Source organism: Bos mutus, chromosome 2 (genome assembly GCF_027580195.1).
Source record: "Bos mutus isolate GX-2022 chromosome 2, NWIPB_WYAK_1.1, whole genome shotgun sequence".
NCBI lineage: Eukaryota > Metazoa > Chordata > Mammalia > Artiodactyla > Bovidae > Bos > Bos mutus.
Genome location: NC_091618.1, coordinates 16,909,084 through 16,935,162, shown reverse-complemented (window position 1 = coordinate 16,935,162; position 26,079 = coordinate 16,909,084). Strand labels below are relative to the sequence as shown.

Genomic DNA, 26,079 nt, shown 5'->3' with positions numbered 1-26,079 from the left:
TTCTCTAAGCTTCCTTTTCACTTACCATCAGTTATATTGAAACTTAAAGCATGCTCAGTTCTGACCATTACATCCAAATAGTCTTAAATTAACTTGTGAATACAATGTTAGATGGAAATATTGTGTTAGAAAGACAGTAACTAATTTGAAAATTTAGCCACATGAACTTTATTAAAAGTTTTTTTTTATGCTTTCAGGAAGCAATTAATTTGCTGGAACCAATGACAAATGACCCTGTGAACTATGTGAGGCAAGGAGCTCTCATAGCTTCGGCTCTCATCATGATCCAGCAGACTGAAATCACTTGTCCAAAGGTGAGCGGACAAAAATATTCTCTAGGAGAGAACTAGTTCAGACTTTTCTTTAGTAGATTATCTTCTCTTGAGTACATTTTTACCTCAGCTATTGTGAACACAATGCATAGGAAGTAAAGAAGTAGGAGAATGGGAAAGCTTTAAGTATATAATATTCTTTGAATGCATTTTTTATAAATTAATGGTCACTTTGTTAATTCAGCTGCATAGCCATACTTGAAAAATTGGAACTCATAGGTTGGCAAAATCATAAAAATCAACTTTAATTTCTGCCTTCTGCTGTCCTTTTAAAGTTTGTTCAGTGGGATGACCTGTTCCTCTAATACATGATACAAACTCAGTGGTCCATGACTTTTTTGATTCATCCTCTGAGGCAATAAAAAGTTCTGCAGTCACTTTATATAGTATATACAGTCTCAGTTAAGAAAAGAGCTCATCCAGATTCTCTGTAGCAATGTCGTTGCCTTCATTGGAGACCCCTTGGGCGGGGTTTCAAGTGGCTCCAGGAAGACTGACTTACTTTATCCACAACTCTTACATATTTTGCCCTCCTGCAGGTCAGATTGTAATAGATTTTCATTGCAGCTTTGCTTGCCTCTTCCTCTCTCTCCCTCCTTCCTTTTCTTCTCCCTCCCTCTTGCATTGCTTGTGCCTCAGTCAATAGCAAATGCCTCTCACTTCATGTGTCAGATGTCAGTGCACAGTGACCGCTGATTATATTAAGCCCACGGCGTAGTCTCTCTGAAGCCCATTTCTAGGCTTGGAGTTAGGAGGACTGATTTAAAGCCCAGCTTTCCCCATTCAAGTCCTTTTCACATATCCTATCATCTAGTCCTCACATAGACCATGTGGGTGACTCCATAACAGATGTCAAGGTATCTATTTTAAAATCTCACGGGCTCTCCTCTCAGACCTTATTTCAGACTTTTGTGTCTAATGTATCTTTGCAGCTCAGCCAGAACTTCTCATTTTGTTGAGAAACAGATGATGTATAGATCGTATTTACATATACTAAAATTACCATGTTTGACATAATGTAATAGATGTATATAGTTTATGCAGTAATTTCAGATCTTTTCATTCTTAATTTAAACTTAGAGCATTTAACAAGCTTGTATTATTTCTGCTTCTGTATGAGAAGCAGTGAAAGAGATTGACAACAGAAAATGCCATTGGTATACTGTCTTTTTGCTCATCAGGTAGATTTATTTTCATCAAAGTAGATAGACTGGGAAGGGGGCAAGGGAGGGTGAAGGAGAAAAATAATTTTAGAATTCATTGATTATTCTGTGAAACTTTGTTTAATAAATTTCAGTTTCTGAGCAGTTGCTATCATTTTTGTTGCTGTTTTTTGGGTTTTTTTTTAATCCAGTTCTACTCTTTCAAAATCACTTCTAAGACTTCTAAAAACTGGATTATTGCAGAAATAGAATCAAACTTTGCATCCTGTTTTAATAATATATTACTCTAGAACATCTTTTCAAACAGACCATGTTTCTTTTTGGGTTGTGTTTTTAAATACAGCAGTTGTAATATGAGTAGTTTTTGCATCTTTTATGTCTGCTTTTGATCATCTGTTGATCTTTGTTAGCTAGAAGTTATCCAACTGAGTAATGTCATTAAAGAAGGAAGTTTGGTCATGGAATGCATCTCCCCTAACAGAAATATACCCTGATATTTATTCACTTTGGTCTGTTACTTTCATGTTTATGTATTATGAACATGACAAATGTTTTACCATCTTCCCATCCTCTGCTGTAGAATTTCATTGATTTGATTTTATAACCATAAACTGTGTACCAACAATGGCCAAGTACTAATAAGTAACACTTTTGCATATTTAGAAAAAGTTAAAAAGAATGCAACAATTAGAATAATTATTATTTTGTAATCATTCTTAAACATTTGTTGAACCAAGTCTTAGCTGATGTGAATATGTGGAACACAATTCCATCTTCACATTGTATCAGAATCTTTGGTATTGATTCAGAATGTTGAAATGTAGTTATACCTGGTAGCCTATGCCATTAATATAAATTGCATGGGGGAAAGTTAAATGTGTACCCCAAGGACAAAAAAGCAAAACTTTATACAACAAATGTTCTTTCTGGAAACACTACCCCTTACAGTGAAATTGTTACTCAGTTCATAAATCCTTAAAGTTTCATAAATCCTTAGAGTTTAAGTTCTATTTTGTTGTTTTCTGCTCTGAAGCATATGATCAAGAGCTTTGTAGACTATAGTTCATATCATCTCTCTTTTATCTGATAATTGCTAAGAAGACAACATTGATTGGGAATTCCCTGGTGATCCAGTGATTAGGACTCCACACTTCCACTGCAGAGAAACTGGTCAGGGAACTAAGATCCTGCAAGCTTCACAGTGAGGCAAAAAAAAAAAAAAAAAGATATTCTTTCAGGGTGGTATGTGTTATTGCTGAAAAGAAACAACTGTTAACAAGCTTGAAGAGAAGTTCTCCAGGCTACAGGGTCCTAGTCACAAGGTTACAACCAGTCCATGAAATAAAGTGAAAATGCCTTGAAATCAAAAGTTGCATGTTAATTTAATCAAGACTATAACCCTTTCCTTAAAGGAATCCAGAAGAGATATTTCTGAGACATTTTGTGAGATTCTCAATGGAAATTTCCAAAGGAAATGTTTTTTATGTAATCGTGATCTATATCACATCCTTTTATAGAATGCTGTCTTTAAGCTCACTAAGCTCTACATATTGTGGTCTTAGTTGAACTAACTCCAGTACATCTTTGCTTTTCTTCTGCCGGTTTCTTACTCTCACAAACATAGGCCTAAGAACCTGTATACCCTTTTGGGTGATTACAGACCCAATTTAAAAAGCTGTTATACCAGAGGATCAGAACCATTTAACTAGAATAATGTTCTTTTATAGATCTTGAGAGTTATTTTGTCTCCAAAACCAAACTCTTTATGAAGAATCTACTTCTGTTTTTCTTATTAAATGAACTCCACTGTCAGCAGTTACTTGAACATGTATATAGCAAGTAACATACATAGCATCAGATAAAAATATTGAAGTATAAGAATAGGACCTAGTGCTCATCCTTGCCCAATATCATCAAGCCTAAGACCTGCTACAAGGAAGCTTCTCCTACCACTGACAGGTACCCCATTTGGAAGTAGGATCATATTTGGCCAAGTTTGATAAGCTTTTGCAGTTCTAAAATAAATCAGCATCAACTTTTATAAGGTTCATTTTATAGTATAACACATTTGTAAATAGAAATCTATATTACATACTGTTGCCTTAAGTAAGAGGGGATTTAGACACTACAGGTGTTGGTGGTAATATAAAGATAAGACACAGGCAACTAACGTGAACAAAATTATGCTAATAAAATTGAGGAGGAAGCTAGAAACATGATTTGTTATGTTGATAGGAGGAAATTATAATAGCACTGCCAGGAATATCTTGAAAAAGAAGAAAGATAATTTTCACTTTAGTCACATTAAGTTTGAGATTATAGCAAGTCATTTGGAGATAAGATGAGAACATAGGGAAATAATCAGAACTAAAGAAAAAAATAGGAGCCAGTCCAGATAAATTATGTAAGTCCAGAGCCCTTTATCTGCAATTCCAATTCCAGAAAACTCTAAAAACTAAGAATTTTATTTGTTTTTAAACTCTCATTTGGCTGTAAAATCTAACCTTGTATGAACATGTTTATAGCCTTTATCCCATTTAGTAAAATATTCAGTCATTTTGCTGCTTCAGAAATATTAATTTGGTTAATTATGGGATACTATCCCCATACTCCACTGAGGTTATTGCATAGTTAATGGTGTATGCACCTGTTAACTGTGAATTCTGAATTCCAAAATTCATTTGGCCTCAAGGATTTTGTGGAAGGAATTAAGAGCCCTAGTTGAAGTCATAAGAGCTAATGTATTATTATAAAAAGATAAAAGGGGGCAAGAAAAACCCTCTGAAATTGATCTCTGATGTACAGTTTCATTTCTATATCCTGGAAAACTGAAGGAAAAAAGAGAGACAGAGGAAGAGACATACCTAGGTGATAAGTAACAACAGAAAAGACTTAATGGAATTTTATTCCCTTCTCCCCACTACCTTTATTTTTATCTGTGGCATACAAGCATGGGTTATTTTTTTTCCCCGCAACAGTATAAGGTGTGTAGAAATAAAAACATGACGATTATTTAAAATGTAGGAATTTGGAGAGGGTAGACTTTAATCACGGAGAAGGCAATGGCACCCCACTCCAGTACTCTTGCCTGGAGAATCCCATGGATGGAGGAGCCTGGTAGGCTGCAGTCCATGGGGTCGCTAAGAGTCGGACACGACTGAGTGACTTCACTTTCACTTTTCACTTTCATGCATTGGAGAAGGAAATGGCAACCCACTCCAGTGTTCTTGCCTGGAGAATCCCAGGGATGGGGGAGCCTGGTAGGCTACAGTCCATGGGGTCGCACAGAGTCGGACACGACTGACGCTACTTAGCAGTAGCAGCAGACTTTAATCAAGCACAGCAGAAAGCATGGATCACAGCATTGTCTGAAATTTATCTTTTCTTTGAGATTATCATGATATAAAATGGAAAGTTAATATGACTTTCTTCTACAAATTCTAATTTGTTTTCTGTAGGGGCCATATTATTCATACTGATGAAGTTGAGTCAGAAAATCATGATCCTTAGCCATGAAATTCTTTATGAAGAATTGTAATAATGAAAATGAAGTCACTGCTGCATAAATAATAAAATAGAAAAATTTTTAATTGATGAACAAAAACTGGCTTTTTAAGTACTAGTCTACTTAATGTTAATTGGATAAACCTATTATGTATTTGTATTGATTTTTTTTTTAATTCCATCTTTCAGATGTTGCCTTCTTATTTTGGGTGTGATTTTATATTTAAATTTTTCCTTATAATGTACATACAGTGCTTTGTCCAGTGTTTCTTTTTATAAGTTCATGAACCATTTCATAAACTGTTAGCACATAAAATTTCCATCCTATATAAGGTAATGTAAGTGTTCTTCTAAAATAAGTTCAGAATCAAAGGAATTTGACCTGTTGAACTAGAGTAAAGGCATCAAACCTTAGGATTTTTAAAGCTGGAAGGAAATTTGGTGATGATCTCATCATGCAGGGTTTTATAGTTAGAGAAAGTAAGATGTAGAGAAGTGGCTTGTTAATGGTCATAAGCTGGGTAGTGGCACAGTTAGCTCATTGTTTTCCCCATCACATTCTGTTGCTGCCTATGAATAAGAGTGAGCACCATTTTAAGAAGTATTGTTTTGTTAGAGGTAATAGTCACGGAGGACCGGTGGGATTCTTCTCTGGTGTAGTAAGACAGCCGTGCTTATTGAACTATACAATGCCTTTTACACATTGCTTTATGTATATATTACCTCATATGATCCTTAAAACAGCCATGTAGGTGTTACAATCCCTGTAGACATGAAGAAACTGAGACTCAGAAAAGATCAGTATCAAAAAAAAAAAAGAAAAGATCAGTATCAAGAACTTACCCAAACAGCTTATTAGAGCAGAGGTATTTACAAGCCAGTGTCGTCTGATCCTGTATTACTCTGTATTATAGCGCAGTGTGGCCTCCCAGACCAAGATAATGGAAGGGAGAAGAGATTCTGAAAGAATATGTAGTGTAGATAAAATCATTATGTTAGGAAACTCAAATTCGGTGTTTTCCGCTTTTGGCAGATTTGGGGAACTCCATAATCATTCCTTCTTGAACAAGCAGGTTTCTTTCTCAGTACCTACCATTTGAAAAGTGCTTGGTGGGAAAAGAAAAGTGTAAGACATGGAAGAAACATAAAATATTTCCTTTATTGTCACACAAAAATCATAGGTACTTTTAACAAGAGCATATATTTTATAAATCCTCTTTTCTAGTTATAAAAGTTAATATATGTTAATTTTAGAAAGTACAGAAAATAATAAAGAAGCAAATAGAAATTACCCATAATCCCTCCCGAAATGTGTCAGCATGTGTGTTCCTTTTTGGTGTGTTCTTTTGGTAAGAGTAATTATTACTCCTCAAAAAGTTAATGTGTGTGCATAATGAAAATCTGTATTGTATGTGTGAATATAAATCCAAAACATACTCATGCAGCTGCAGTGAAGAGTAGTTTGTTTTAGGGTAGAATGGAAGGACTGTGCCCCATAGGAGCCCTGTAGGTAGATGGTGAGCAGAATAGCCCTAATGCACAGTGCAGCGAAAGCCTGTGTTCACTCACAGTTTCAGCCTGCTGACTAACAGTGGTGCAGTACAAAATCGCATTCAGCATTCCCCCGAGTCTGAATCATCCACTGTGGAATGAGGATTGAAAACAGAACTGGTGCTCTGATACCAGAAAAGTCGTGACATCTGTGCTTCAACCATGGGACAGGTCTGCCGTCAAATCTGGTCCAGACCCCCCTCTCTTTGCATGTTGTGAATCAGAATTGAGGTTTCGTTACCACTTGTGCAGTCTGTTCCCTGCTCTAAAATCACACAGCAAGGGAATAGAATTAGGCTGTAATTCTTTTTCTTGTTCCTTCAGGTGAATCAGTTCAGACAGCTGTATTCCAAAGTCATCAATGATAAACATGATGATGTCATGGCCAAGTTTGGCGCTATTCTGGCCCAGGGCATACTGGACGCAGGTAAATGTTTTTAAATCTTCCACATTTATTTATCTCTTTAAACTAAATCTAATGAAATATCTTTTCTGACTATATGACAAAGTAGAAATTGAGTCTGAGACAAATTATTTCTGGAAAAAATTTGGAATCTGCAGTTCATAGAAATAATTTAGTACAGTTAAGGCTGCAAACTGTCAGGGTTTGAATCCCAGTTACTTTACAGTCCTAGCTATAGTTCCCCTCTTTATGTCTGTTTTCTTGTCTTGTAGAGTCTACCTCATAGTGTTGGGAGGATTAAAAATACATGTAAAGCAATTAAAACCATCCCAGTACCTTAGTAAAGTGTTTGATGAGTGTTGGCTGATTTTTTTCCTTTGATTTTCGTAGTATGTATCAGTTTTAAACAAGTTGACATTGGAAATTTTTTGAGGAAAATAAATTTTAGATAAATTCTAGCAGCCAAATCATCCTAAAGTGAGGTACATGCAATATTTGCCTCATATGCATAGCACATTGTACCGGCTCCTGAATTCACATTCGTCATTACTACGCTATGGTTTGTTTCAAAGAAATGGGCTGATTTTTCAAGATAGAATGGTGTGTTTTAGGACCTTGGATTTTGGGTTTATTTAGCAGCATACTCTTTAACTGTTTGTTATTATTGGTGATATTTCACTCAGTGAGATTCTTTCTCTAACTGTACCCTAGGCATGTATATAATATATGAATTATACATAAAAATAAAAAATTGTATAATCTTTTTTATTAATCTTTGCTGATTTGGAAGGTAAAAAATAGTATCTCAAGGTTTTCATAGTAATTCTATTATTAGGTGAGCTCTCAAACTTATTAGTTATCTTAATTTCTTCTAATAACTGTTAACCATATTTATTACCACTGTTTTGTTGGTCAACTAGAAATGTGTTTATATTTCTAGTGAATGAGATCAGGAAAAGAAGCTGAATGTTTTGATACCTTAGGTTTTTTTGGTTAACCTCTTCATATTTTCCACTTGGAGTATTTTTTAGTCATAGCAAGATTTTCAGTGTCCTTATTTTATAATTTTAGGTAATCTCCCTTATAGATGAGGCTTTTTAAAAAATCTGTCTCCTTTCTAATTTGATTGTTTTACCTTTTTCTTGATTAAGTTTATTAGATTTCTCTTCATATTTGTTTATATGCTACTGTTAGTCTTTCTGCCCCCTAGATTATTTTGGCTTGACTCTTATTTGCTTTTCTCTCTCTCTCTCTTGTTTTTTTGTAATGTTAGCGCAGTTTTCTAAGTTTCTAAGGCAAATACTCTTCTCTTTTAATCCATTTGTCTAATGGCATTTGTTTTGTTTTAATTTTCCAAGAAGTTGAGAGTTTTCTGCTTAAATTTTTAGTGTTTAAGGTACAGTTTATATTTTTCTCTTTTCAATTTAAAAATAGGTTTATTGCAGCTGTATATAAATAAGAAAAATATTCTATGGATACTTCAGATGAAGTAAACCATTTCAGTTCTTGACAATATTGATTCTCTTTTTCCTGTGGTTATAAACATTACAGACATTGACATGCCATAGTTTCTTCCTTCTCATTCTTTGCCACCTTTCAAGGTTTTTATGTTATACTTACATTGTCATTGTTGTTGTTCAGTGATTAAGTCATGTCCAACTCTTTATTACCCCATGAACTGCAGCACGACAGGCTTCCCTGTCCTTCACTGTCTCCCAGAGTTTGCTCAAACTCATGTCCATTGAGTTAGTAATGCCATCCATCCATCCATCCTCTGTCATCCCCTTCTGTTGCCCTCAATCTTTCCCAACATCAGAGTCTTTTCCAGTGAGTCAGCTCTTTGCATCAGGTGGCCAAAGTACTGGGATTTCAACTTCAGCATCAGTCCTTACAGTAAATATTCAAGGTTGATTTCCTTTAGGATTGGCTGGTTTGATCACCTTGCTGTCTAAGGGACTCTCAAGAGTTTTCTCCAGCACCACAGTTCAAAAGCATCAGTTCGTCAGCATGCAGCCTTCTTTTGGCTTCCCTGGTATCTCTGCTGTTAAAGAATCCACCTACAGTGCAGGAGACCCTGGCGTTGGGAAAATCCCCTGGAGAAGGGAACGCCTACCCACTCCAGTATTCTTCCCTAGAGGATTCCATGGACAGAGAAGCCTGGCAGGCTACAGTCCATTTGATTGCAAAGAATTGGACACAATTCTCTGAGTGATTTTCACTTCACACTCTTCACAGCCTTCTTTATGGTCCAACTCTCACATCCGTACATGACTACTGAAAAAACTGTTGCTTTGACTATATGGACCTTTGATAACAAAGTGTTGTCTCTGCTTTTTAATACACTGTCTAGGTTTGTCATAGCTATTCTTCCAAGGAGCAAGCATCTCTTAATTTTGTGGTTGCAGTCACCATCCGCACTGATTTTGGAACCCAAGAAAATGGAATCTGACACTCTTGACATTTTCCACATCTATTTGCCATGAAGTGATAGAATCTGATGCCACGATCTTAGTTTTTTTGAATATTGAGTTTTAAGCCAGCTTTTTCCTTCATCAAAAGGCTCTTTAGTTCCTCTTCACTTTGTGCCATTTAAGTGGCATCATCTGCATATCTGAGGCTGTTGATATTTCTCCCAGCAGTCTTGATTCCAGCTTGTGATTCGTTGTCATGGCTCATAACAAATACATTCTCTTGTGAAATTATAGTTCTCAGTTTAGTCTTAGATTCATGTTTAAATGAATTCTTGCTTACCACCATTTCTTTTTTGCTGCTGCTTTTTCCAGGGTATCTATACTAAGACTTGACACTTAACTGACTGGATTTTGTCAGTCTCTAGTATACATTCAGGTTCACTCTGTGGGTTTTGATAGATGCGTAATGATATGTATCCACCTTTACAGTATGATACAGAATAGTTGTACTGCCTTAAAAATCCTCTGTGCTCTACCTTTTCATCCCTCCCTCCCTCCTATCTCCAGTCCCCTAGCAGCCACTAATCTTTTTTGCTATCTCTTAGCTTTAGTGTTTCCTTTTCCAGAATGTTATACAGTTGGAATCATACAGTGTATAGCCTTTTCAGATTGACTATTTTTGGTAATTGGTTTTTAAATAGGATTTAGAAGTAACGTTTTACCACTCCATAATCTTTTATTTTTTCTTTTAGCTGCTTTGTTTTGAATTTTATGATTTTACATTTCAACCCTTTACTCATTCATTCATTGGATTTTTACTAAATCAGAGTCATTTGTTAAGGAATTGGGGAGAGAACAATTCTTTATTTTAGCTTTATTCTGCCATCTCTACTAGAAGTCCTCTCTGTGTTTTCCCCTCCTTCCTCTTTGAACCCCTCTCTCCTTCTGCCACTTTTTTTGTGTCGCTTTGATCTGTGATGAGCCAATTAAATTTTGGTGCTTCTTTCCATTTCTTTTTAGTGTTATTAAAAGTTCTGTAGTGCCATGTTCACTATTAGGAGCATAAAATTATTTCCTTTCCCTTTTTCACTTTGCTTTAGAAAAAATTTTAGTACTGTGATTTGTCTCAGAAGTTAATGGTAATAGAGAAAATCTGGAGAGGGAAACTTCAAAGAAATGAGTGAAGTTGAAGTTTATGAGAACTCATTCAATGATTTAGTCTCTTCATGGAGAAAAGCTGGAGATTAAGAAAGTTTATAGTTGAAGTTTATAAAACTGTGCAAATACTATCAGTAAAATAAACTTTCCCTTGTTTTATATTAATCTCACACTGTTAGAACAAAAGGCAGGTTTAGTTTCTAAGTCTGAAGAAGATAGATTTCATTGAAATAAAAGGAAATTCAGCTTCAAAACAGGTCAAATATCACATTCTCTAGGAAGCCTTTCCTTCCCTTCTACCCTCTTCAGCCTCTGCCATGGGTTAGGTGGGCCTAGCTTTATGTCTGTCATAATACTTTTATGCCTTATTTTAATTATCAAATTATCCATCTTCACTAGATTGGAGCTGCTTGGAATCTTTTTCAGCATTTTGTTCAGAATTCTCAATCCGTAGTAAGCATTCTGTGAATGTGAGGTCAGAATGGGGAGGAATATAAGCCAACAGTAAAAGTAGAACTCATTCCTGTTGGAAAAATACATTTAAAGTATACCTGATTTTTTCTAGGTAAAATTGTAAATGAAATATCTGTAAAGGAGTAACGAAAAAATCTAGGTTATTTGGTTGAACAGTAGAACCCTGATTCTTACAAAAAATTAAAATGCTTTTTGGTTTAAGTTTGTATTCACTTCCTGATTCCAAGCAAAATGTGAAGACATCTGTGAGATACTGAGATGAAGTGGAATCAAACAATGGAGATCCACAATTGGAATTCAGATTAGGATGTTGACTAGGCGCAAACAAGCCCTGTTTTCATAGGCTGCATTATATGAAGTACAAAGTTCACATCTTGAGTTCTGGGGTCCAACACTAACACTGTGACTGTAGACCAGAGGCAGCAACACAGTAGCCCGTGGGCCATATCTGCCTTAAACACGTGTTTTTGCCTGCCTAGCAAAATCTGCAAATGCTTGTCAGAAATCCAGATTCAAGTGCACTTTTAAAAACAAAATTACATGATGACCATGGACCTACACCCCGAGTAACATGTCCTCTTTAAATATGATACGAACTTTTCCGTTTGCTTCAACCGTACTGCTTTCTCATTTGTTTACCTGACCTGTCCTAAAGACATTCATGTTTGCAACCTCCAGAGCATCCTAGAATCTCAGCCTTATGAGGGCCTGTAAAGATGTAGCTAACTGACACTTGGACCTTAGTTCTTTCTTTACTGGCTTTCAAACTGTATTTCTCTATACTCCCTCAGGGGATAGTCTAGGAGACATGGCAGCTGGTAGATTAATAGGTCAGGTTCAAGCCCAAAATCTCTTCTAATTTAATAGAATTAGCTCTGATTTGTTTTATATGTTATGCTTCCTCCAAAAATTTTTTAAATCAAATCAAGGATTCGATATTAAAATTTTTCTTCTTTCATGGTAGTGCTCTAGTGCAGATGGTCAGATTCAAACTCTCATTTTGCCAATGGGGCAAAAAAAACCTTTTAGAGGTAAAATGATTTGTATAAGATCACAAGCCTAGTTAATCTTGGTGCTACCTGCGTTCAGACAATACTAAAGCAGAAAGACAAAAAGAAGCAAACAGTATCTACCTCTTGTCTTATGCTGTTGTATGACATGTACTAAAATTTTACTTTTAGTTTGTACATTAAAAGCCAGTGTACAATATAGATTAATATTTAATTTAACGTACAAGTTCTGATTCCTTCAGGCTTAGTTTTTTAAAAATGCCTAGTGTATGTTTGTGTGTATGTATGTGTGTGTGTGTGTGTAAAGAAGTTTTCGATTACCCTGAGTCCAACATTTCCTTTTGGAGACCCTTGATAGATCACTGGCTAATTCCAGTGACTTCATATTAGATTTTATGAACTATACTCTCAAACTAATCACCAAATTCTTTTCTAGTGCAGTACTTAGAAATTGTAGTTTGCTCTGCTAGATTCATGTTCATGATTTCTGTCCTTTTCTGCAGGTGGACATAATGTCACGATCTCCTTGCAGTCCAGAACTGGACACACCCATATGCCTTCTGTGGTTGGCGTCCTTGTCTTTACCCAGTTCTGGTTCTGGTTTCCTCTTTCACACTTCCTGTCATTGGCTTATACCCCTACCTGTGTCATTGGCCTGAACAAAGACTTAAAGGTATGTTTGCAAGAGCTCAGTTTTATAGAATATCTTTACTATATCCTGTTCGCCACCCACTCCTGAGGATTTTCATGAAAATCTTAAAGATTAGTTGGCATCTTATTAATAAAATATTTTCCCCTCAGACTGAGTCACCTTACTGAGAGGAGTGTGTTGGTGGAAGTTTTGAAAATTAAGTCTCTTTACTAACTGTAACCTTGGGTAAATCAGTTAAGAAATGGTGAGAGGGGGCAAAGGCTTTATAATCATTGATGAATTTTATTTAATATTGAACGTCTGTGAGAGCTTTTGTAGGATTTCATGCAGATAAATGACATGGTGAGATTTGCAGTTTAGAAACATCATTCTCGTATCAGTGGAAATTTGTTACAATGCTGTTGCAACCGTCTGGGCAAGGGAGACCTAAACTAAACCTTACTAAGAAAGGAAGGTTAGAGACGGGGGTATGTTCCACTGTTATGCAATGCTAGAGTGTTTGCTGGAGGAAAGGATTGTTACTAAGGGAAAACCAGATAGGTAGATGTCCCTTTGGTAGTGACAAAACAGGACCAGGGAGGTGAGGAGCCAGGGGCAGTGATAGAATGAAACTAGTCACATAAGTCAAAGACTTAAGGTGATGCATTCCCTGTCATCACACTGTTTTGGAGTGGAACGAGGCAGGGGTCGTGGTTTCACTTGTGTCTTTCTCAGTCCTTTGGCCCAGTGATTCACTTTCTTGGTCTTCCATCCTCTCAGAGGCTTTCTGACCTTTAAATAACTCTTACATTTGGTCATCACTGTTGTTAAAATATTCTTTAAGTTTTCAAGGTGGAAAAATTTTAGGTAAAAAAATGACAGATAAAGATTGAGTGTTACACTGGATTGACTTTTTTTTTCTTCAGTATAGCTGTATAGCCAATTAATTGTCTTGTAAATGTTTCAGTATTAACTACTTGTATATATATATCGAGCAGTTTGCTCTCTTAGAGCAAGAATCTTTTGGTTTCCCAATCTCTAACATTGTGGTTAAACATACAGTGTAATCTTAGGGACTTCTTCCTCCGGCACACAGTTTTGTGATCTCTATATCCATTCCTTACAATGAAAGTGGGATGGAAAAGACAAGGTTGCTTGTCCTAGTAAATGTCGTGCTTATTACCATTCCCTATCAATGCAAATTGGGTAAAAGAGAAAATTTCAGACTAGAGAACTTTAAACCTGGTCACCAAGTAATGCAAAGCCAACTTTTCCATTAGGCTTATGCTAGACTCTGTAGTGTAAGGACGGGACGTGGAAGTTAGGTGTGCAGATTAGATAATCAGATGATACTACAAAAAAGGTAACAGTTGATCTGATGCTCACACCATGACTGGGACTTAACCCTCTGAAGCAGGGTGCATGGTAAAATGAAAAATGAAAGGGATGCCTGTTCAAAGGCACAGAGCTTCAAGAAAGTATAGGAACCACAGTGGTTCTGTAAAGCACCTCAAAACTAACTCAGTGAAAGAAGACAGATGCCTTTAAGGGAAGTGTGGTAACATAATTGAATAGCTGTGTGATTTAATGTGAATTGAAACTTCTGGCATCCCTTTGCATCTGTATGCTTATTTTGAGTATAGAATCCTTAAACCTTGATTTTGATTATTTTAATAAAGGGGAAGAATTCTCTTATTTCTTCAGATGCCGAAAGTTCAATATAAATCAAACTGTAAACCATCAACATTTGCGTATCCTGCCCCTCTGGAAGTACCAAAAGAAAAAGAAAAGGAAAAGGTAGGTTCTTTGTTACTTTGAGCACCATTTGTACCTATATAGGAGCTGCTTAGTGTTTCACTTGGGTTTGTTTTAAATACTGTTATGTTTTAAAGTAGGTATTTTTAAAGTAATACTTCTTATGGTCAAATCCAGCATTACACAAGAGATGGAGTGAAAGCCCTTTTCTCTCCTGGTCATCCAGGTCCCATGTTTCAGGAGTCATAATTTGTGAATCCTCCAAATGTTTTTTCTGCACATGTCAATACTTTTTATACCACAAATCATGTTTTCTACATACTGTTCTGCATCTTACTGCTTTCATTTTAGCGGTTCTTTTAATGTGTATTGATCTCATTTTTTCCAAAGCTGCAGAGCAAGCCCTTCGTGTGTATATTGTTTTACCAGTTCCTTATCTGATAGACATTTAAGGTTATTTCTGATTTATCACTGTTACAGATGAGACTGGGATAGAGTTTTTATACCTGTGTATTTGTGCACTTGTACAAGTATATCTGTAAGTTAGGATCTTAGATGTGGAATTGCTTGATCAAAAGTAATGCAAATTGTTCATTTTTATAAGTATTAACTGAATTTCCTTTCAAAATGGATATAACCGATTTATAGTCCTCCCAATGAGTATAAAGATATTCAGTTAAACTATGGTAAAATTGAGAGCTGTGCTTGTCCCTGTAGTTTTCTCAGTAAAATTATCCTTTATGACACTTCAGGTTTAGGAAAATGACTTTTTCTCTTAAGAGAATATTCCGTATTAGCCAGTTGATTGTTTGCTGTAAATGTTATGGTTGCTGCTGCTGCTGCTAAGTCGCTTCAGTCGTGTCCGACTCTGTGCAACCCATAGACGGCAGCCCACCAGGCTTCCTGTCCCTGGGATTCTCCATGCAAGAACACTGGAGTGGGTTGCCATTTCCTTCTCCAATGCATGAAAGTGAAAAGTGAAAGTGAAGTCGCTCGGTCGTGTTCGACCCTAGCGACCCCATGGACTGCAGCCTACCAGGCTCCTCCATCCATGGAATTTTCTAGGCAAAAGTACTAGAGTGGGGTGCCGTTGCCTTCTCCGAATGTTACGGTTAAGTAGGGATAATTACGTAATTGATGAAATTTCCAGGTGGTAGGTGATAGTGTCCTTTGATAATAGCATCTTGTTCATCAGCTGTGTATCTTATTCATCAGCTGTGTTTCAGGGTGCCCCCCTACCTTTGAGTCTAAAACAAGGGCAGCTTTACACAATTACTGCCTAGCCTTTCAAGGTCCCTGTTTCACTTCTGGTTTCAGTGAGACCCATCAAGGATGATAATTCCAGATTAACCACTTAGCCACTGTGGGTTACCATTGTAGGGCATCTAGTCCAGTGAAAGAGCTTTACAACCAGGTTTGGAGAAAATTATTGTTTTCCAGTGCTTTCCCTATCAAGTAAAAAAGGATGTGGCACCCAGATCTCTGTCTCAGAAACTTATCGTAGCAAATTAACATCCAAGGTATACTACAGATTTAAATTAAAAAATTTAGAGCTATATTGGACACAAGCCTCTAGCAACTAAAGATTTACCTGATGACTGTAACAGTAAGTTATCCTTATATTCCCAGATTATTTTGTTCTTTTCGATTCTTTACTACCAGGAAACAACAGCATTGTAGAACGGAATTCTCACTGGGCTTGTGCATTTGTGTGTAAGTGAAACTGTTAGTTGCTCAATTGTTGTGACCTTGTGACTATAGCCTGCCAGGCTCTTCTATTCATGGCATTCTCCAGGCAAGAATACTGGACTGGGTTGTCATTCTCTTCTCCAGAGGATCTTCCTGACCCAGGGATTGAACCTGGGTCTCCTGCATTGCAGGCAGATTCTTGACCCTCTGAAGCACCAGGGAAGCCCGTGTATTGTAATAGTTTACTCTGTTCACTCCTCTAGGTTTCCACTGCTGTGTTATCTATAACTGCCAAGGCTAAAAAGAAGGAAAAAGAAAAGGAAAAAAAGGAAGAGGAGAAAATGGAAGTGGTGGGTATAACTTTCTGGTGATATGGGTTGATGTAGCTGTCTCTGTCATGGTCCAGATTCTTCCTTAGTTGAATGTTGTTATACCTTGTTCTTGAGTTCTTTAAATAATTATCCTGTTCCAAGCATGGAAACTCATAAAATTTTACTTGAAAGAGACTTTAGAAATTAAACTCATTCGTGGGAATAATAGTAGGGTACAAATCAAGAATGAGTTCTTGGAAGGAATGACAACTAAAATGGGTTTTGAAGGGCAGAGTAGGATTTTCATCAGACAGTGCGGTGATGGTAGGAGAAAGAAAAGCCCTTTCAGGCAAAGGCAACATCATTTATTTAAATATCTCTGCTAATGGAAAAATCTTCTTACCCTTTTCAATTAAGTTAAATATCACTCTCACCCCAAGCAGTTACCATCTCTGTCTTCTGAGTCTGGTATCAGTTTGGTTCTATTTCCATTATATCTAATCCTAACTACCTTTTGCACCTGATAGTTGCTCAGTAAATTTATTAAACAATGCTGTAAAACAGAAGTGAACCTTTATGGGACTATATTTTTTTCCCTCCCCCGCAGGATGAAGCAGAGAAAAAGGAAGAAAAAGAGAAGAAAAAAGAACCTGAGCCAAACTTCCAGTTATTGGATAACCCAGCCCGAGTTATGCCTGCCCAGCTTAAGGTCCTAAGCATGCTGGAGACCTGTAGATACCAGCCTTTCAAACCAGTAAGTTACCAATTGCCCTTAGTTATACCAGTAGGATGTTAATCTCTAAGGCAATGGAATCTTTATAGAGAAAGATAAATTGCCCAAATGTTGGAAACAGCCCTCTAGTACTAATAAATCTCTTAGCAAAAGTGAACATACCCTTCCATTCATACAGATTTGGATTCTTGACTTTTGTGTAACCATTCATCTACCAAAGGTTTACATCATAGAGTTACTAATACAGCATAGTGATTAGGACCATGGACTCTGGAGCTGGACATCCTGAGTTTAAATCCTGATTCTACCACTTTCAGCCTGAGTAATCTTAAGCCAAGAACTAATCCTCTCTCCATCAGTTTTCACTACTATAAAATAAGAATTATGATCCCTAACTCATGAGAATGTGATTGAACAACGTAATATACAAGCGTATACAAGCTTGTATACAAGCATATACAGTTAATACACAAGCACAAGAGTGTTCTGTTTTACAATTAGAAAAGGATCTTCATGCCACTTAATTTATTCTAGGGCAGAAAGTTTCTTGTTAGAAACAAATGCTGATCAGAAATTTGAGCATGGTAATGTCTTTCTTTTTTGAGTTCTTATATCTTGCAAATTGGAGAACCATTAGTAGATACACTTAGTACATTCAAATCCTGGACCAATCTGAAATGTCATAGATAAGATTTCTAGATTCTTCTGGAAAAGTAAACCCATTCTCATTGGCTTAAAGGTGTTCCCTGCTGGTGGTGACAACTCTTACTCACAATTGTGAGTCAGGGTCTTACCCGACTAGATTATCAGGAAACAAGGGCAGAGGATGGAAGATAGCTGTATTTAATGGAAGAGCTGGAACTGGGTGGAACTGAGTTTATATTGTAGCTCTGCCATGTCTTAGCTGTGTGACAGACAGCTCCTTAAATTGCTTCCTGTTTGTTTCCTCATCTAATAATTGGAATGGTGATATTACCTACCACTCAGGAATATTGTTAAGATTAAATAGGTTGTTATGTGTGAAATACCTAAAACAATATCTATAAGTGGTAAATCCTCAGTCAGTAGCTATTACTTGGTGATGGTGACAAGTCATTTCTGTGGGTAGCAGCAGTCAGGCCAGGAAGGATAGAACAGTTTGAAGGTCTTCTCCCACCTCCTATTAATCTTGCATTACTGGGACCCAATACTACTTGGCCTGTAATGTTGAATGAATGAATTGTTAGAACCACCAGTGGAGAAGGGAATGGCAACCCACTCCAGTATTCTTGCCTGGAGAATCAATCCCATGGGCAGAGGAGAGCCTAGTGGGCTACAGTCCATGGGGTTGCAGAGTCGGACACAACTGAGCGACTTTTACTCACTCACCAGTGGACACATTATATTAGTCACTGTCTAATCTGCAACCCAGCTCACCTAAGTGACATGTTTCTAGAAAATATATTCTAACAGCATGCTTTCAAAACTGCTCTTGCCAGAACAGCTGTATTAGTACACAACCAGTGAACACTTTAAGCACACACAAGATACCCAGTGATTTTGACAGTTATGAAGAACTAAAGACAGCAAAGTATATGCTCAGTGTCATGACACCATATGAGGAGGCTGGTTTGCCTCAGCTGGAACTTAAATGATTGTTAAACCTTTGCTCAAATCAGAGGAAATATATTTCCTATGTCTGTGCCTGGCTGGCTGTTGGTAGGACCCCAGTCATACACATAGCCCCTCAGCAAAGACTGGGAGACTTATTCCCAGTATATAATGATCTTCCTCACTAGTTATTAGCTGTCCAGTCAGATAACTGAGAGATTTCAGTGGTCACATACAACAAAAATACTCTCTAGAAAAGTCACAAAACATAACTTTTTTTTTTAATGGGCAAAGGATTTAAATAGGCATTTCTCCAAAAAGATTTACAAATGGCTAAAAGCACATGAAGACTCTCAATGTCATTCATCGTAAGGGAAATGTAAATCAAAACCACAAGGAGATGCTTCATCATACCTACTAATATACCTGTAATCAAAAAGGCAGACAGTAAATTTTAGATTAAAGTTAGCAAGGATGTGGGGAGATTGGAACCCTCAGATGGCACTGGTGTAGGAGTGTACAGTGTTGTTGCAGCCTCTATGGAAACCAGTTTGACAGTTCCTTGAAAAATTAAATGCAGGCATATCATATGACCCAGCAATTCCACTCCTTGGTATATGCCCAAGAGAATGAAAACCATGTCCACACAAACACTTGTGCACTGATGTTTATATCAGCTTTACACATAATAGCCAAAAGGTGTAAACAACTCAGATGTCCATCAAGTGGTGGGTGAATAAATAAAAATGATATGCACAATGGAATTTTATTCAGCCAAAAGAAATGACATAGTGATATATACGGCACCATGTTTGAACCTAAAAACATTAGCCTACGTGACAAAAGCCAGACCCAAAAGACCACATGTTGTATGATTCTGTTTATTTGAGATGTCCAAAACAGACGAATCCATAGAAACAGAAGTTGTTTTAATGGTTGCAAGGGCTGGAAGTAGGGAAAAATGAAGACTGGCTGCTAATAGATGCAGAATTTCTTTTAGATTAAACATGAGAATGTGCTCTTGAATTAGATAGTGGAGGTGGTTGTATGACTCTATGAATATACTTATGAAAAACACTGAATTGTATACTTAAAAGAGTTAATTTATATTATGTGAATTATATCTCAATTTTGGAAAAAAGACTGCCTCTGTGTGTTTGTGGTGAAGAAAAGAGTGCCCCCTGACTCATCTCCTCTAGTACCCTGCTGGCAGGGTCATCAGGTCCTTCCTCAGACATTGCGTTTAATCTTGAAAATGGGTTGCATTCCTACTGTTTCCTGTCCATCTTAAAAGACGCCTTACAGAGAGTGTGGAGCTTTTGGCAGCAGGAAGTGTCCCATTGTCTCTGTCTTCAGTTGTCACTAGCCTTCTCAGAAAACAGACTGTCGTATATCTTATTTTCTGATTAGAGAATGTGTGAACTCTCTAACATATAAGGCATTAATAAATCTAAACCATGTAGGTATAAAAAGCTCTTCCTATATGTTGGTTATACTGCAGGATTTGGGCTGGAGGATTCCAGTTAAGCACGAAATAGTACTGTTACAACCTAGAGCCATTGTTTCCAAAATGCAGGAAGTCCTCTGCTGACTCTCCATTGGTCCTTTAGAGGTTCATACACACTTTTAGACCATGAAGTATTAAGATAGTGGCCAAGTAACTCTGTTCTTGGGTGAATATTGGTAGTAAAGTCAGGGACCATTCATAAAATGGTTTTTTTCAAGAAAACTTTTTAAGGAAAAGGGTTATAGATTAATATGTATGGATATGTGTGTATTGAGACAGGGGAAATAGTTTAGAAATTCATGCAGGCACACCAGTTTTATAGCATGGCAGAGCAGGGTTCTGATGGGAAAATTAGATTAGGTTGAACCGCAGAGATGCTTATACATATGTGAATCATTTGACTAATGTGCTTGGGCTTCTTTTCCTTCCCAGTAATGTGCTTTGGTAGAAATGTGTTTTTTCCAGATGTGCCCTCCACTGTTGACTGATTTAATTAGAGAGAGCAGCTTTCCATTTCCTTTGACACAGGCAAGCAAATAGAATAAGATTGGTACACCAGAGATGGGCGAACAGTTTGGCTCTTGAATTTACCTTTTGCTAATATGTTTGGGAGAGGGCGTAATAGAATTGCTTCTACATTCTACTTCCCTTTTATTTCCCATCTAGTTTTTCACTGTCTTGCATCACAACGATTTGTAGATTAAAATGAAAAACACTCAGATATTTGTGATATTTATATTGTTCTGTCATTCTAAAATTTCTGGAGAAAAATACTCTTTTCATTTATAAATTGTCTTTTGTGTCCAAAATGATGCTTTTCACACAAATGATAAAAGGATCTATTAGATTGTGTGTCTTAAACTTCAGCATGCGTAAAAATCACCTGAGGATCTTGTTAAACACAAATTCAGAATTCTAAAGTAGGGCTAAGTTTTCTGCATTTCTAACAAGCTCTGACATGATAATGATGCTACTGGCCCAGGACCACATGTTAAGTAGCACAGCATTAGAGTGCCTCGTTGGATAGTAAACATTTTCCCTGCAGTCCAGCTAAGGCTAGTACAGTACTAGGTAATGCTTCTTAAATCGGGATGCATTGTCCAAACAGAGCAACACCGCGTGTTCCACCCTCCAGAGCCATTGGATTAAATTTGAGGATACTCTTATAGCCAACAGTTATCTTTATTCTTTGTTATATACACTGGCAGTGCTGTCCACGTTCAGTCCTCAGACTAACCTGAAGGAATAGATGAGGAAGATATTATTAGCCCCATCTTACAGTTGAAAAGTTAAGTTACTGGTGTAGCCTCACACAGGGACAAATGCCAAGTTTCCTGACTGTCATCTAGGAGAGTGTAGTTCCAGTTTTCTACTTCCAAATCATTCTCATTCTCTTGGGGTACCATTTAACAAGTATGCACTCAAGATTGTGGAGCATTCTGGAAATATGAGTGGAGCTTGAGCATCTTCATTCCTTGCTCTGTTTAATAGCTGTCCATTGGAGGCATCATCATTCTGAAGGATACCAGTGAAGACATTGAAGAGCTGGTGGAACCCGTGGCAGCTCATGGCCCAAAAATCGAGGAGGAAGAACAAGAACCAGAACCTCCAGAACCATTTGAGTATATTGATGACTAAGGACCAGAGGTGCGTGTGGAGCAAAATTGTGTACCACGAGAAGTCTCTCTGTCGATTCTTCACAAATGTTTTTACAAGGACGTGATCTCACTTTGCCCTTCTGTTCTTAATCCCTATTTGTGTAAATGACATTAAAACTTCTCTTTATTTGACCTCTTCCTGAATATGTAACCACCAATTCCTTTTTCTTTTTTTCTTGATTCTCTTCCCCTAGTCTAGTGTTCTGCCAGTTCTATTCAAAGTGGCTGATCTGCAAACTGTTTTCATAGGTCCCTGAGGAAGGGGCTTGCTCCAGAATGTAACTCAATGCTTCGCTCATCAAAAAGCCTTGCTATTCTCTAACCCCCCCAAAAAATAACTGAACTGTCTGTCTGTTCAGTAATGGAGTTGATTTCCATTCTGATGTAAGCTCCTTCTTGTGGATCAGTTATAGTTTGTGGACTGGCACTGTTCTGTAGATTACACTTTGAGTAGCACAAGTCTGAATTTCTCATGATTCTTCTCTCTTTCCTTTGGTAATACTTTGGGCTCTAAAAGCCTTACAATTCATTTATTCAGTGAAGCTACTGAACATCTAATATGTATAAGACAATAGTGCTTATTGGTACTTGTGGTCAGTTAGACTGTAAACAAAGCTTTGTCCAGTTGAAAAAGATAATTATTATGCTAGTTTCCTAACCGAAGGGGATTTTTAGGTGCAAAAGATTGCAATTTCACAAAATTATCATTCTGTTCCTCTATTTTTTTTTCAAATGGGTGTTACATATTTGAAGATGCAATTCCCTGGTGGCTCAGAAGATTAAAAAATCCACCTGCAGTGCAGAAGACCTGGGTTCAGTCCCTGGGTTGGGAAGATCCCTTAGAGGAGGGCATGGCAACACACTCCAGTGTTCTTGCCTGGAGAATCACCATGGGCAGAGGAGCCTGGAGGGCTACAGTTCATGGGGTCACAAAGAGTCGGACACCACCGAGCAACTAAGCACAAACTGTATAATCAAGGTTCTCTAATCCCACCGTAGGACAAATAGGTTATAAAACAAACATGAATTGTACTCTTCAAAGAAGATAAGAATAGTATCGTTATGACAAAGGAAAAATACATTTTAAATGTCATATTGCAGATCTAGCTTCATAAGTAACAATTAAAGCTTTCTCAGATAAATAATTAAGGCAGAAACCCTGCTCTTAGTAGCAACATATAGTCAGACCCCCAAGAGACAATTTTCAGATTGATAACTTCTATTCCTGCTTTTGAAAATTACCTTTCAGCTCTTGCTGGTTTCCTAAGCTTTACCCAACCAGCACACAGCAGTATTAATACCCTGAGCTCTCAGTTTGTGTGCAGAACTGAGCTCACGTTAGCCCCTGGCAGCCTTTCACAATCCCTTACTGAAAACCTCCCAATTAAGTCTTTCAGGGCCGTGAACTACCAGATGGCGTAGAAGTTTTCAGTTGGAAATTGGATTCTTGTTAGTTTTTAAAGGGCAAAACATTCAGTCCAATAAGAATCTGAAACCTATAGTCTGTCTTAGTACAAACTGGCATATTGGGACTGTATCAGCAGGGTTAGGAGCTTGGTTTTTTTGTTTATTTTGTTATGTCTTGGCTGCACCAGGCCACATGCACGATCCTAGTTCCCAGACCAGGGATCAAATTTGTGCCCCTTGTGGTGGAGGTGTGACGTCTTAACCATTGGACCGCCAGGAAAGTCCCTAGGGGCTAGTTTTAAAGTTCAATATCTAGTGTCTTTGGGGCAGTGCGAGGTGGGAGGGTGGGGGGGTGGGGGGGGTGGTTTGTTGTTGTTGGTTTTTAATGTTTTTAAGAGTAACCCTAGCTTCTCCCTCTCCCCACTACCCCAGGATCTTATTGCTCACCTGAAGAAGATTGTCCAGGCTCATATTGGAAATGCCTGTGAGGAAATTTATGCTGAGACCTGCTATTCACTGCATGTATCATTGCCTCTGTGCTGACCTTGTCTGCAAGTCTTTGGTTGAAGAGATGGTATATGACTAGTGTTCTCTTTCACACAACTTGGTTTTCAAATAAATATATTAAGATCTTCAGATGGACAAGAACTTCTTGTTTGTTTTTCAGACTGGATTGTAAATAAATGGATCGAATACTATTCTCCCCACCATGAAACCCCTAAACCCAAAGAGCTGAATCTGATTCCTGGGGTGAATAGGCATGACTTTAATATCAGTGAAGGAGTTAAACTATTTTATAAATTATTTGAAAAATAATGGGAAAAAAATAAGAAACACAACCACCCTTGTTTATTCAGTTCAGTTCATTTTAGTCGCTCAGTCATGTCCGACTCTTCACAACCCCATGGACCACAGCATACCAGGCTTCCCTATCCATCACCAACTCCTGGAGTTTATTCAAACTCATGTCCATTGAGTCATCGCCTTCTCCTCCTGCCTTCAATCTTTGCCAGCATCAGGGTCTTTTCAAATGAGTCAGCTCTTTGCATCAGGTAGCCAAAGTATTGGAGTTTCAGCTTCAGCATCAGTCCTTCCAGTGAGCACCCAGGACTCATCTCCTTTAGGATGGACTGGTTGGATCTCCTTGCAGTCCAAGGGACTCTCAAGAGTCTTCTCCAGCACCACAGTTCAAAAGCATCAATTCTTCGGTGCTCAGCTTTCTTTATAGTCCAACTCTCACATCCATACATGACCACTGGAAAAACCATAGCCTTGACGAGATGGACCTTTGTTGGCAAAGTAATGTCTCTGCTTTTTAATATGCTGTCTAGGACGGTCATAGCTTTTCTTCCAGAGACAAGCACCTCTTGGCTGCAGTCACCAGCTGCAGTGATTTTGGAGCCCAAGAAAATAAAGTCAGCTACTGTTTTCCACTGTTTCCCCGTCCGTTTGCCATGAAGTGATGGGACCAGATTCCATGATCTTAGTTTTCTGAATGTTGAGCTTTAAGACAACTTTTTTACTCTCTTTCATTTTCTTCAAGAGGCTCTTTAGTTCTTCACTTTCTGCCATAAGGGTGGTGTCATCTGCATATCTGAGGTTATTGATATTTCTCCCGGCAATCTTGATTCCAGTTTGGGCTTCATCCAGCCCAGTGTTTCTCATGATGTACTCTGCATATAAGTTAAATAAACAGGGTGACAATATACAGCCTTGACGAACTCCTTTTCCTATTTGGAACCAGTCTGTTGTTCCATGTCCAGTTCTAACTGTTGCTTCCTGGCCTGCATATAGGTTTCTCAAGAGGCAGGTCAGGTGGTCTGGTTTTCCCATCTCTTGAAGAATTTTCCACAGTTGACTGTGATCCACACAGTCAAAGGCTTTGGCATAGTCAATAAAGCAGAAATAGATGTTTTTCTAGAACGCTTGCTTTTTCAGTGATCCAGCAGATGTTGGCACTTTGATCTCTGGTTCCTCTGCCTTTTCTAAAACCAGCTTGAACATCAGGAAGTTCACAGTTCACGTATCACTGAAGCCTGGCTTGGAGAATTTTGAGCATTACTTTACTAGTGTGTGAGATGAGTGCAGTTGTGCGGTTATTTGAGCATTCTTTGGCATTACCTTTCTTTGGGATTGGAATGAAAACTGACCTTTTCCAGTCCTGTGGCCACTGCTGAGTTTTCCAAATTTGCTGGCATATTGAATGCAGCACTTTCACAGCATCATCTTTCAGGATTTGAAATAACTCAACTGGAATTCCATCACCTCCACTAGTTTTGTTCATAGTGATGCTTCCTAAGGCCCACTTTACTTCACATTCCAGGATGTCTGTCTCTAGGTGAGTGATCACACCATCATGATTATCTGGGTCGTGAAGATCTTTTTTGTACAGTTCTTCTGTGTATTCTCGCCAACTCTTCTTAATATATTCTGCTTCTGTTAGGTCCATACCATTTCTGTCCTTTATTGAGCCCATCTTTGCATGAAATGTTCCCTTGGTATCTCTAATTTTCTTGAAGAGATCTCTAGTCTTTCCCATTCTGTTGTTTTCCTCTATTTCTTTGCATTGATCGCTGAGGAAGGCTTTCTTATCTCTCCTTGCTATTCTTTGGAACTCTGCATTCAAATGGGTATCAGATCAGATCAGACCAGTTGCTCAGTCGTGTCCGACTCTTTGCGACCCCATGAATCGCAGCACGCCAGGCCTCCCTGTCCATCACCAACTCCCAGAGTTCACTGAGACACGTCCATCGAGTCAGTGATGCCATCCAGCCATCTCATCCTCTGTCGTC

The 26,079-nt window shown here is 37.8% G+C and overlaps 1 protein-coding gene across 1 annotated transcript in view; it reads left to right on the top strand.

Annotated features, from left to right (window-relative positions):
- Nucleotides 1–23,923, top strand: part of PSMD1 (proteasome 26S subunit, non-ATPase 1) — an 81,641-nt gene extending 57,718 nt beyond the window's left edge. Inside the window, exons 18-25 of the mRNA XM_070385302.1 lie at nt 198–314; nt 6,875–6,977; nt 12,510–12,679; nt 14,342–14,434; nt 16,345–16,431; nt 17,000–17,146; nt 21,714–21,869; nt 23,720–23,923. Of these exons, the coding sequence (XP_070241403.1) occupies nt 198–314; nt 6,875–6,977; nt 12,510–12,679; nt 14,342–14,434; nt 16,345–16,431; nt 17,000–17,146; nt 21,714–21,860 (864 nt within the window). The 3' untranslated portion in view covers nt 21,861–21,869; nt 23,720–23,923. The remainder of the gene's footprint in view (nt 1–197; nt 315–6,874; nt 6,978–12,509; nt 12,680–14,341; nt 14,435–16,344; nt 16,432–16,999; nt 17,147–21,713; nt 21,870–23,719) is intronic.
- The last annotated feature ends 2,156 nt before the right edge of the window (nt 23,924–26,079 follow it).